The following is a 13,860-nucleotide window of genomic DNA, read 5'->3' on the forward strand; positions in this document are numbered from 1 at the left end:
ATTAAATGGTAAAGAGTTTAAAACCGACTTCCAGACAAAAACATTCTTTTTTGACATACGTGTATTCTCTAATGTGGAGAACAGTTACCTATGCTGCCCATATCACCCAAACCTAAGTTACACCACTAAAGCATCAGCAAGCTTTAGACATTCCTTATTTCCACATGCGTTCAACGAATATCAGATGTTACAATTCAGGGCTTTGCCCTTCATGCCTTTACCTGAAGGCATTACAACGAGATGACTTTTTCAACGCTTTATAATACCACACAAGGCTTTACAACACATGCCTTTATTCCGCAATGCTGTTGTAAAGTCTGATATACTTTTAAATAAGATATGATCCCACCATGCTCTATTTATGACCTGACAGATTGCATCACTCATGACGTGTTCAGTTATATAATTGATGACATCACTGGTAACATCTCAAACAATATAATTGAGAACAACATGGGTATGATAGGGCACAAGTTCTAGTTAGCACAGTAAACTATAACTGGTGAATTTGTTTGACATTTTCACTTAACTTTAATATCACTTTCACCTTTTTTTTACTTCAATGAAACAATATATATAGCTGTTCACTGAAAAACAAAGGTTAAAAGTGGAGTTATAAATTGGTAAAGTACTAAGATTTTAATTTATGTTAAGAAACTTCACAATTCCCTAAAAAACAAAGGTTAAAGTGGTTATGAGAGGTTTTGCAATAATAACAACTAACATTAAAAAACAAACAGTGTCTTGTAACCATAGATTTAAGTTACTACACTTAAATTTCCTACACCACACCTATGTGCTAACCCTTAGTCAGCTGAACAGAATGGACCCTTCAAGAGTGGCAAGATGCATGCACTGCGGGGAGCTGGGAGGCCACCTTTTTGCATCTGGCCTGGGCATGCAATGGAGTCCAAGGGTTCTGAAGGGATGTGGTTCCTAGGACTGGGGATGGGGCTACTGGCATAGTGGTCCCCTTGATGCCACTGGCCTGCCTCTTGGGTGTAATTACAGGACCTAGGGGGCGCAAGAGCCCATACTGACTTGTTCAGCCTGCGCTGCTGTTGGCTTGGAGGCGAGTAGTCATTGGTTAGTTGGGGGCCAGCTTACCGCTGATATCCTTATGTCTGAGAGATTTACTCGAATGAGGAGTGGTGGTGAAGAGCCACATGTGCCTCTCTCGCACTGATGAAGGGGTTGTGGAGGTGATTATGACATGGGGGATCCTGCCTGACAAATGTAATGAATAGGGGGATTCCAGCTCAGATGGGGCGTGTGACTTCTGTGTAATGTTTGTAAAATTGTATAACAGATGTGGCAGTCAAGGGTGATATAAATGGTATTTCTGCTATGACCCAAGCATGATGGCTTGGATAATGTAAAGTGTTAATCCCAATAACGCATTCTTCTGACACAAGTCTTTTGCTATATACAAGACTCTTCATCAATAGGTAAGCATGCACTGTTGATTTTGGGGGATCTCTTAATTTGAACTTGGGAATTTTGCACTGCCCATTATGTTGTTCCTTATGTGAAAATCAATAAAACAAAATGTAAAATAAAAAATCATTTAAAAGCAAAAAACACTGAAATTCATCATTTATACATACCTAACCTAAGCATAACTTGCACCCTACAGATTTGAGATACCATTTGTGATGTCATCAACGATGTGGTTTACATATCATAAGTGATGTAATATGTGAGATCCTAATCAGAGCATTGTGGGGGTACGAGTTACACCATACCTAAGTATATTTCAGCTGTGCGTGGCAGAATATTGGTTGCAGGACCTGGTCTATCGTATGGCCTGTGCCCTAGCCCCTGTCATTTGCCAACACCACGGACACTCAAACCAATTTTTTTCCAGTTTAGTGATACTTTTGTGGGACCACATGGGGGATGCGCTAAGTCTCGCTGTAATGACATCTGGAAAAAAAAAACCCCGGGGTCGTACCTGCGGGTCCACCCTAAATGGGCCAGGGGGCCAGACGGCTATAACATTTCTGCTGATGTGGCGCCTGGTTAATCAATTTGCACAGCCACACCCAGATACCACTACATTTTTAACCTTAATTTCTCCGAAACAGCTCATCGGATTTACACCATATCACAAAAAGCAAGCTTTCAGAGGAAAGATCTTGCTTTTTGGCGTAATTCTGTCCAGTCGTTTTTTTCTGTATCACTGTCTAAAATTGCATGGGATGGACATGTTGGACCACCTTTTGCTGAGACCCGGCTCGACCAATTACCCCAAAACTATCCAGGAGGAGATGAGGTGGATGAACTTTTCTTTGTAAACTTTTGTGAAGATTCAACAAATGGTAACAAATTTAGCAGTGAAACAAGTTACAGCCCATCAATCAAATTGCTAGGCCATGTTCAGCTATCACTACTTTTTTTAACCTAATATTTAAAAAACTTTTAACAATTTACATTCAATCAAAAAAGCCTGCTTCTGTGTAAAGATCCAGCTTTCTGGCAAATTTGGTGTAATTCTGTTCAGATATTTTTTCGTATTGCTGTCCAAAATTCTTATAGGGAAACTGCAAGGGGGAAAATGCATTTTGGGACCCCCCATTAACTCGGACGGATCAGATTTTTTTGGAAAAGGTTGTGAGGATTTGTAAGATGGGGCCATAGAATTAGCAAAATAAAAAACACTCTTCTTATGGAAGCCCCTAACAACGTAAAACTACACAGCAGAGCCTACCTTTGGGTAATATACATATATATACACACACACATGCACACACACAACCACACACACACGCACGCACACACACACACACACACATATATATATATATATATTCCAATACAAGTCTCCAATTTAGCTGGGAGCCACCATCCATGCAGGGCGGCTTTGTTGTTGCGGGCATGGTGAGCCCAACATTTAAACACACACAGAAGAAGGATTACAACGCCCAAATCTGCACACACTGGCATTTATTTCAAAGCAAACTGGCAGCACTCCTTTCCTGACGCGTTTCGGCTGTCCCATGCATCCATGCAGACAGGAATTTAAAACCTGTATTGTGTAACCACATTGCAGCAAAACATCTATGTATCATAATTATACTCAAGATAACAGTATTTGGATTTGGATTGTGTTTTAATTAATGTTACATGTTTTGAATAATATATGAATAGGTGGTAATATTGTTAGCAATTTATGTATTTACTTTTAAAAATATAGTTTGCAATTATAAGTGCTTTACTAATTTATTTATAAATGTAATTGGCAATTTAAAGTTTAGCTGTAGGTTGATGGATTTGTAGTGGAATAGTATGGGAAGGTAATAAAATTATAATTATTTGTAAATGTATGTTATTATGCTAATTTAATTATTTAATTGATTATTATGTTAATTATTTAATTGTTACATTATATATTTTAGTTTGTTGTGTTATTTTTAATGTATATTTTGATATTATTACTATTAATAGTCCGTTATATTTTAGTATCAAGTTGTGTTTGGTGGGGAATATGGTGGAAGGAAATTAAATTATAATTAATTTAAATGTATTGGTATTTTCTTTATTCTATTTTATTGCTTAATACTTTTAATTGTTATAGAATAGATGTTATCTAATTTTAATGTATATTTGAAATTAAATATTATTAATAGCTTATTATATTTTAGTACTGGGGTGGTGCGTTTGTAGGGAAAAGTTGTTTGATGGGAAGAATGAATTAAAATATTATTATTTAATGTTGATATATCTAAGTGAATATTAATTATTGTCATTACCTATTTTTTTATTTTTTATGACTTTTTGAAGTCTCTTTTTTTATATGTACTTCAATATATTTATCATATTTTTAAGTGGTATAGGCAGAGCCACTAGAGTGAAGTGATTGTGCGGCCAGAATGATTTTTGCATGATTATTGATTTGCTGCATTTGCCACATAATGCATGATCGACTGCATAATCTGCAGATTTTAACAAAAAAACTATTTTGTTTACTGCTCAAACAGTTCAAAAGTTACCAGCAAATGCAGCTGCACATGTTGCAGAGCAGTGGAAGGGCATATGCAAAGTTTGAGTGGTCACCTTTCTGTAACTTATTGCTATATTTGGGTATTAAACTGGTACTAATGCGGTTCACCCAATGCCCAGACAGTGTTAACAACTGTAAAGGTACAAAAGAATGAAGTATTACTATCAACAAATCTGCTGTATAATTTGGCTTTTCTTACCACATAATTTGCTCAACCCTACCACATGGTTTGGCCAGTTTCCTGCCACACAAATACAGGGGCCCCCGATATACGGTGGGAAGATATTAAAGTTATGATATTATTGTAAAGAATGTTTTTTGTAAGTGACAAATTAATAATTGATCATGCTTAATTTTACTATTGTATTTTTGTTAATTATTATGCAGTTTTTGAGTTATTCATTCTTTGATTTGTAAGTGATATTGACATTTTGATCATGATATGACTTCGCTGAAGTCCCACGCTTTTCCTACTCTTGCTTAGACTGGATTGGGAATGACAAATCCAACCCCTCTGAAGTTCAAATGTCTTGCTAATGTTGCTCACAATGGAGTGGTAATATTAAATGTAACCCCTCCAAAGTCCAATGCTTTCAAAACTGTTGCTTATACTGAAGTGGGAATAGTAAATGTAACCCCTTCTAGGTCCAACCCTTCCCCTACTGTTGCTTAGACTAGAATAGGAATAGTAAAGGTAAACCATCTGAAGTAAAACTTTTTCCCTACTGTGCTTACAGTGGATTTTTACTATGTATTATATTGTTGTTTAAATGTATTTTTTACTGTATTTCTTTTGTTAATAAATGTTTTATATATATATAAATATATATAGTGTTTCACTTTATTTTATTTCTATTATTATTTAACATTTGCAGAGATAGCAAACTATTTTAATATGTGTTTCATAAATAGTTTTTGTTTCTAAATTTAGTGTACAGTACACAACATTAAAATTACATTTTATATTATTATTGTCATTTTTTAGGTTAAATACTTTTGTTGGTAGTATATATGTTAATTTTGGATTTATTTTACTGGTAGTATTTCAAATTAAAATATTTTTTACATTGTTTATTGTTGATGTTTTAAAATATTTAGTACATATAATATATATAAGTTTAAAAATCCTTACAATTATTAAATATACATTATATTCAATTTTAAGAATAAACTATTCAATAATATTAATTTTAAGTTGATATTTATTTAAAATACATAATATGTTTATCTGTTTTGTTGATTATTGTTATAAAATATATTTTTGACACAGTATTTTTGGCATTCATAGCATAAGCATCGGACCACAATATTTTTGCTAATTATATATTTGAAACAATATTTTGGTCATGATATTTATGATCATGATATTCTGTCAGTGATGTGGGATAACACAAGTCATGCTTTTCAATAACAGGCGTGACTATGCTGGATCTCGCAAAAAGACCTTAGCTCACCAGTTACATACAGCTCTCTATAGTATCCTGTTTGAATTCTCTTCTGAAGGAAGGAAGCAAGATATTGTGAAAATACCTGCAAGCTTTCTCATGTGTCATATTCACACTAAATCATAAACTTTGGTGAAGATCACCCTAAGTCATAAACTTTGGTGAAGACTCCTAAAAAAACAAAGAGATTGTCAGAGACAAGTTTGTAGGGGCACGAGGCAGGGCTGCTCACTATCCCCTCTGCTCTTTGCCTTAGCAATGGAGCCGCTGGCAGCCCAGGCGAGATAGGGTACCGTCTACGACGGGATTGCACAGGGACCTGTATCGCACTATATATCGTTATATGCCGACGACCTGTTACTGTACCTGGCGGATTCCGGGAGGGCGTTGGAAGGCGCGGTGGACATGCTGGGCCGGTTCGGGAGGCTGTCAGGCCTCAGGGTGAACTGGACCAAGACCTGTGTATTTCCGTTGCGGAAGACCACGCACTGCCCACAGCTCACAAGACCGGTGGTGTGGGAACCCTCTTGTTTTGTTTACCTGGGAGTGCGCATCTACCATGACGCAGCGGACCTCCTTGAGGGGAATGTGGAGCGCTGTATCCGGGCGCTGAGGGGCTGTATGGATTTCTGGGCCTCTCTTCCACTGTCCGTGTTGGGTCGGGTAGCACTGTTAAAAATGGTGGCACTCCCGTGGCTACTCTATTACTTTAGAACGTTGCCGGTGTGGATCCCGCAGAGAATCTTTAGGGAGTTGAGGACGTTGGTGACCGGCTTTCTTTGGGGCCAGGGTCGCCGAAGGGTGACACTGACTACCTTGACAAGACCCAAGTGTGAGGGGGGGATGGCCGTCCCCGACTGTGAATTATATTATCTAGCGGCGCAGCTCCAGGTCCTGACACAGAACGTAGCCAGAGAATTCAGAGGGCCAGATAGCGACCGAGGGGTCGGCATTCAGAGACATGTCTTGTCGTCAATCGTGATGCAACAGAAACTGGCTGGAAGGGATCTTACGATGGAGGAAAGGACGCTTAGATTGTGTTGGAATAGGAACCTGAAGAGAGCTAGGAAGCACCGGCCGTATGCGCCGGAGATACCGCTGGGAATGCTGACTGCCCTACCGCACGGGGGTGATTGGTCCCAATTACTGGCGTGGGAGGAACTGGGCTTGCAGATGGTGGGAGACCTCTATATGGACGGGACGCTGGTCCCATACCAGACTTTACAGGAACAATTCGGCCTGCCAAGTGGAACCTTCCTGTTGCATGCGGCGATCGTAACAGCGATGCAGCGGCACTGGGGGGGGTGGACTGGTGGAGCCGGAGGTGACGATGGCATGCCAGTATGTGGTGATGGCCGCGGGCACCGTCAAGGCGGTGACTTGCCTCCACAACAGAATGCTACATGAAGGTCTAGTGCCTTTGGTCGCACTGAAATCGCGATGGGAGGCCAGCATAGGTAAGCCAATCCCGGACTCCATATGGGGCCAAGTGTTGCACAGGACCTGGAAAGGGACGAGGAATGCACGGTTTCAGCAGGTGCATTTTTTCATTGTACATCAGGCATATTTGACCCCGGAGAGGTTACGACGACACTTCCAGGTGCTTGATGCCATGTGCCCGAGATGTCTAGAGCCAGAGGTAGACCTGGACCACATGCTGTGGGGGTGCCCGAAGTTGGGGGACTACTGGCCGGAAGTGGGAGAACTCCTGAACGCGGTCACGGATAGGGAGGTAGACTTTGACATGGCTGCATGTCTGCTTCTTTGGTTCCCGCACACCAAGAAGACCAAAGTGACGAGCAAATTCATTGGTTTGGGATTAATACTAGCGCAGTGCGAACTCACTTGGCATTGGAAATCTAAAGAGGGGCCGTCTGTGCGGCGATGGAGGAATGAATTGTTGAAGTGGTCGGGATGTGAGAGTGTGCTTAGGATGCGTCAGGCGACTAGAGCTGGTAACGAGAACAGTTTGGAACTGGCGCGGTCCTGGGAGCTGGTAGTACAGGCTTTAAGGGACTATATAACTGAAGGCACGGAGGTGGATCAGGAATAGGAAGGGACTCCATGGGGACTGTATGATTGTCTGAACTTCCTGGTGTATGTCATACCTCAGAGCAGGAAGGGATTATTGGGACCCGCATTAGCAGCAGTTGGTGGGGGGGGAGAATGGGGGGAGTTAGGGGAGGGGGGGTTTGCCGCCGTGCGGCAGCTTCCCGGAACCGGGCGGCCCTGGGAGGTCATAATAGGGATTTGCGAGAAGCGACAGTGGAGCGGCCTAGGGCTGGGTGGAGCGAGGGGTGGGTTGGGTGTTATGGGATAAAAGCGGATACGATGTGATTTAACTGACCTATGGCCTGGACAGGGCATGCACTGAGGCACCTCCAGCGAACTGGTTCATTGAAGCGCCGCCCAGCCTCCGGGATGTGGGCTAATTGGCTGTGTATTGGATTGCCATCGAACTAAATGTTGGGGGCCGTCAGTGTATAGGTTGGCCTATTGAACGGGTTGATTTATGTTTCTGCAATAAAAATTTATTTAAAAAAAAAAAAAAAAAGAGATTGTCAGAGACAAAAACATCAGAACAAATATATTTGTTAATTGTCATAAACGCAGACTCAATGAAGGCTACAGTTGTCATGTGTTGAGCGAAAATGGGAAGATTAATAGAAAAACAAACATTTCCAAGTCGATAAAGACTTCCTTCAAGGGTGCGTTTTTTGGGCCTGGTACCGACCCATCTGAAAGTACATCAAATGTGCACCAAATGGTTTTAGTAGTGAGCAAGAAAAGGCCCTGAAGAAACATAGATACAAAGCAATTAAGAAGAAGAGTAGCTCCTGGGTCATGGCAGGCTATGACATAGCTATATCAAAAAAAGTCGGGCCAGGCCCTGCATCCAACACCTTGCAGCAAGCAAACCCATGATGTGCAAGGAGTGAGCATATCAATATATATAAAGCGAATCTATCATCTTTTTCCAAAAATCCCTAATATTTTCAGTCAAATGTATATGTAAATAATACACACATTCCAATGTTTAAAAATAGTGATTATCATTAAAATGTTTAATAACGTTTTAATTTAAAAAAGAAAACACACCTGTGAGTCTTGCTTTTAAAATAGATTTTATTTTTGTTGTTTGTGGGATGATCATTTTTATAACAAAGAGTGAGAGACATGTTATTTTTAAAAAAAAAGCAAAACAAACGTCTCTGAGTTTTTCTTTTAAAATTTTTCAGCTCACAAAACCCAATCATCAATACAACCACAAGAAGGCCTTGCACTTCAGCTGAAAAGCATAGAGCTCCAGCTAGGAGTGTTTTTGAAAAATATCGTAGGTGCTCCTGGGTTGGATACAATTACCCAGAATGGTCACTGTTTTTTTACAATTTAGCTTGAATGCTTCTGCTGTCTCTTCAGCCCTGGAAAAATTGAGAAAATGTTTGGTGGTGCCCCTGCTCTTTCTAGGGACTTCGCCAAGTTCTAAAAAAGAAAGTTTAAAGAGCTCTCGCAGGGCATTATTGGGCAGTCCTTCAAGGGGCAGTGAATAATACATTATAGGCTTTTGCCATTCATTTATTTTTCATTGCTATTTTCTTTTACTTCCATTTTGGGGTTCCCAGTGCCAACCTGCGATACTCTTTCATTGCTACTATTGGGCATGGGCTTTGGTCCTTAGTGTTCAGAGTAGTGGTTCAGAAGAGATAGAACTTCCACTTAGAAATGTCTCATAGGTGATAAGTGGGCTCTGTGCTGTACGGCTCTCAGCTGTATCGTCTTGATATTTTGAAAAAATTTAAATTATATTTTAAGAAGTAATATTAAGTTTGCTTTGCTGGGCGATGTCATCAGTGATGTCATGAGTGAAGTCTCTGACCATGTCATGAGTGATGTAATATGTGACGTTATATGGAGTGTATTGAAGAATCATATGTTATAGTTAGCTCACGTATATATATGACTGCTGAATTTCTATGGTTTTGTGTGTGTAAAATCTGAGCCTAACTATAACATTTTTCTAACCTTTAACATTTTCAGTGAATTTCTAAGGTTTACCTAAATTCTATTTTCTAACTATAACGTCCCTGTAGATAGTTATAGTTAGTACCTAATTTCTATTAACAAAACATTTTCAGGTGCCTATCTCCTTGGTGCCTGTTGACAAATCTTCACAAACGTTTCCAAATAAAATTGACTCTTACTTCAGCTTGTGTTCGGCAAGTTTCAGGGTGGTCCCTGAAGTGGGGGCAGAGAAAAAGGGGAGTCTCAAAACGTGCTTTCCCCATTTTAATTCCCATACGACTACAGCCCAATATGCTGGACATAATGACACAAAATGGCAGAAAGGTAGATTTTATTCAGCAGATCACGCATTTTGTGATCTGGTGTAAATCTGTCCCGTAGTTTTCCGATTATTGACCAAAATCCAAATTTGTATATCTAGGGACGTAGATCCTCCATGGATCCGACAGTCCCCATGCTGTAATCTGATTGGATGCCAACACTTCAATCAGGAAGTATTTGCAACCATCTTGAGACTCGGCTTGAGCCGAGTCCCTCAACAAAAAGTTTAAAATAAAGAAAAGGGGGCAGGGAAGGAATACCCTGACCCCTAGATGTGGTGGTGGGGTCAAAAGGGTCTCCAGAGAGTAATGCGTGAAAGGGGCCCATATTTACAAGGCCATGAAAAGTCAAGCAGGGTGACTTTACGTGGCTTTTTTACATATGGGCAGGCATACTGCACCGCCGGTACGTCTAAAAAAGTAACACACCTGCGGCACAATCGGCTTGTAAATGAGGCCGGTAGTTTTGTTCCACAGCTAGCCACTATTGACTTAGAGGCACTGCTGATGATGTATGAAGAGAAACTCCTATGCAGGATTGTAGACTTAAATCAGTAGAGTGATGATTTGAAGATGGAGAATAGAAGCTCAAACGCTGCAATTCCCATTGCTTCCTAGTCCTCTTAGCAGTTAGACAAGGCTAGCTTCATCACAACACCAGAAGAAAGGGGTAACAAGAAAACAAAACAAGGGAATGGGTATAAATCTCTGAACCATCCTTAGGTAAAATGCAGGTGCCGGTAGCCTACTGTATAGGGAAAATGAAGACCAAAACAACCTTTTAAAAAAACGTATTAGAACAAGTCTGTGATAACTTTCTCAAAACATGTAAATGATTAACTTACAAGATTGAAAGATTAAAAGATACTGCATGAGACTTAGGCATAGCAATTACAAACTCATAAAATGAATAGACCCATTAATTTGCAGGCAGGAAAAGGTCTTGATCTGCTGCATTTTTTAAGATTGCTTCCACTGAGGCTCACCAAGAATAGCATGACATCACAAAGCATTAGTGCACATTTTGCTGCATGCAAAGTCAGTGAGAGAGGCAAAACATGGTCGCGTTTGAAATTCTAGATGGAGCCAGAACCTTGTTTGGGTTGAGTTTGGTCAAAAGCAAGAAAACATCATTGTAAAAATGCAGTGTTGTGAAACTTAATGAAAAACACCCATGACACTAAGCAAACATTATTTGTTAATCAAAATGTCTTCTACACTCCATTGGACTAGGAACATATAAACCTGCAGAGTACTTCCTTGCAAAGTTACCACCTGGAGGACGAAGGAGAGGCACAACATATTTCACATTAGACACTGCATCCAATAGTATCAATTGGAATAATCTTCATTACACAGGCACACCTGTATTGCAAATAGCGATTTTTTAAGCTCTAAATAAACTGTAAATGTAGTTTGTGCAATATTCCCAACTTTGAAGTGAGGCATGTACTTTTAGTCCCTCCAAGATAAACATTTCCACTTTGTGGAAGACCTTAATTTCACTTGTACCATTGGCTAACGGTACCAGATTAGCATCCACATGGTCTTTTTTTTCACTGCTCACGCTTATGACAGTTTCTGCTCTGAATTTCATACAAATCCTGAAAACTAATGAACAATTTCAGAGTCTGGTGTTGGAGGTCATTCTCTTCGAAATAACTTGGTATGGTGATACATGGAGATCTCGTATTACAAGAGGTAAAAGTTAGTCTGAATGTTTGATTCCATGTACAACCTTAGACTCAGCGCCTTAGTTGAGGCTCTCTCTCTACATTAATCATCTTTCACACTCTCTTTGGAACTTACCGTTATAATTCTGGCTCTTATCAAATCTAAAAGAATTTAGGTTATGACTTGGAATTTAACTGTACCTGGATAGCCAATCTAAGACCGTCATATAATTGATTCTAGTTAATAGTCTCACTCCACTAGGCAAATAGAAGGAAATTGTGCAGTCACTCGAACAGGTACACATAAAACGATTATTAATTTTCATTTACACCACTTAACTGACATTCAGAAATAACACTGTCCTTTTAGAGATGCTTACATATTGTTGCATCCCATGGTTTTTTCCTTCAAAATTATAGTACATCTTGAATCCTTGCTTAAATGAATCACTTTTGCACAGTCTATGCATCATTGGTTTGTATTGTATCATTGTTGAATTCCTCTCCACAAGCTAACATAACAAAATGTTTTCATTCTAAAAATAATTTGCAGCCAATAATGTGTGTTATGTGGATGATGAAACAATGAATTCTATGTTCTATTACCTAGGCAATTAAAACTGACAATATTTTCTACCAACAGGAGCTATTGAAGGTGATCCCTTTTGGGATGATATCATCGCCCAGGTCCTAGGAGCCCCATCCAATGAAACTAAAGATTGCCATAAACCTAAGCCAATTCTTTTCAATACTGGTGAAGTATGTACCTTTCGTCTTTATATACACATAATCTTAGTGTATGGGTTGATGAAATTTTGTGATTTATAAGTAAGATAAAATCAAAGCAGTCATTGATAGAAGGATATGCACAGTGCCAACCATTCATAAGCATTTGTTTGTCAATTTAACTTGTATATTCTGACCTTACTTTGCACAATATTTAAAAACATCTTCCAAATCTAGAAACCATAAAGGTAACATTTCTGTTTTTGTTATTGCCATTGCTATGTAAACGAGGCCAGATTGGTAACTGGAATGTCATTTGGAAGTTTCCCTAAAATTAATATGTAATCAAAGCCTAACACAAAGAGCTGTTATGCAAAAGCTAAAATAAAGATGAGCATCACTTGTTCCCGTCTGTCAAACAAAAAAGCACGCATAGACAATATCAAAGATAAAGGGGGAGTTGTTGATGCAAACAAAGGCAAATCGAGGAAATTAACAGGTTACAGGAGTGAAACCAATTGGAACATAAATATCTGAAATTAGATGATATAACATGGATAGAATGTAAAGCCTCTCATAAACCAATCAGAAGATATGCTGATTAATTAATTGCCACACACATACCATTGGTGGAAGCCAGACCCTACCGATATGTCGGCCTCCTTGACAAAATGATGACCTAAACCATTCATGTTAAATAAGATCATTCAAATACCAGTTAAGGAACTTAACATAATTAAAATGTGGTGGCAGTCCAAACTTTCAGGTTATCTGAAATGGGTTAAAACTAATGGCCACCCTTAACAAGTGACATGTAGGTAATTTCTTAAGGTGCTAGCTTGACCACACTATGTCATTATCGTTATTATCAAAAGTCTCATCAGTGTTGACCATCTACCATAGTCACAAAATGTTAACACTATCTGAAAGTAAATTTGACCACAATATGTGCTTAGGTAAACACCATTTAATTTTTTTTTTAAATCATTTTCTTAAGGTAACATGGTCTATATGTGTTAGACATACTGATAAGATGAACTAAAAATGCCCTAAAAAGTGATATAAGGTAGCGTGTGACTAAATGTTCTAAATAATAAAAAGAAGTTGACTCCACTGTGTCAGGAACCCTACTACATAGTTCAGCAGTCACACCATTCATAATTTAGTAAAAGGATGGAAAAAATATAAAAAACAATTGTCTTTGAGATTTCATTCTTCGTCCGGTGGAGTACAGTTTTGCAGTTTCAGTCAGTATATTGCAATCCAGATCTTGGGTGTTGAGAGAAGAGAGAGAGAGAGACATGAGTTCACAGGGACAGATTTTGAGATGTGTTTTCCTTGTTCACCATGGAGCTGAAGATAATAAACCTGTTTCTAATATGTTTTAATGGAACAATGAGTTTCAAGAATAGCATTGTTGTCCACTTTGGAAATTGGCAATGAAAGGCCTAGTTATTTATGCTTGATTATTTTTAAAGAGCTGGATTCATTAATTTTGAAGATATATTGGACAATTTTGGATGTGTGTATCAAAATTGTTTAATTCGTTTGTAACTAAATGTTATGTGTTGGAGTGAAAAAAGGATGTGGTTGCAGTTGAAAAATGGTTTATACAGTTTTAAGAATTTCGAAATGTCTGTCAGTGGTGGAAGTTAGATTTTACTAATAGT

At 38.9% G+C, this 13,860-nt stretch overlaps 1 protein-coding gene across 6 annotated transcripts in view; it reads left to right on the forward strand.

The window, feature by feature from the left end:
* ASAH2 (N-acylsphingosine amidohydrolase 2) overlaps positions 1–13,860 on the forward strand; it is a 434,557-nt gene that overhangs the window by 284,101 nt on the left and 136,596 nt on the right. For all 6 annotated transcript variants that reach the window (XM_078642909.1, XM_078642906.1, XM_078642910.1 and 3 more), the window contains one exon: positions 12,108–12,223. In XM_078642909.1, the coding sequence (XP_078499035.1) occupies positions 12,108–12,223 (116 nt within the window). The remainder of the gene's footprint in view (positions 1–12,107; positions 12,224–13,860) is intronic.

Source organism: Lissotriton helveticus, chromosome 5_1 (genome assembly GCF_964261635.1).
Source record: "Lissotriton helveticus chromosome 5_1, aLisHel1.1, whole genome shotgun sequence".
NCBI classification, from domain to species: domain Eukaryota; kingdom Metazoa; phylum Chordata; class Amphibia; order Caudata; family Salamandridae; genus Lissotriton; species Lissotriton helveticus.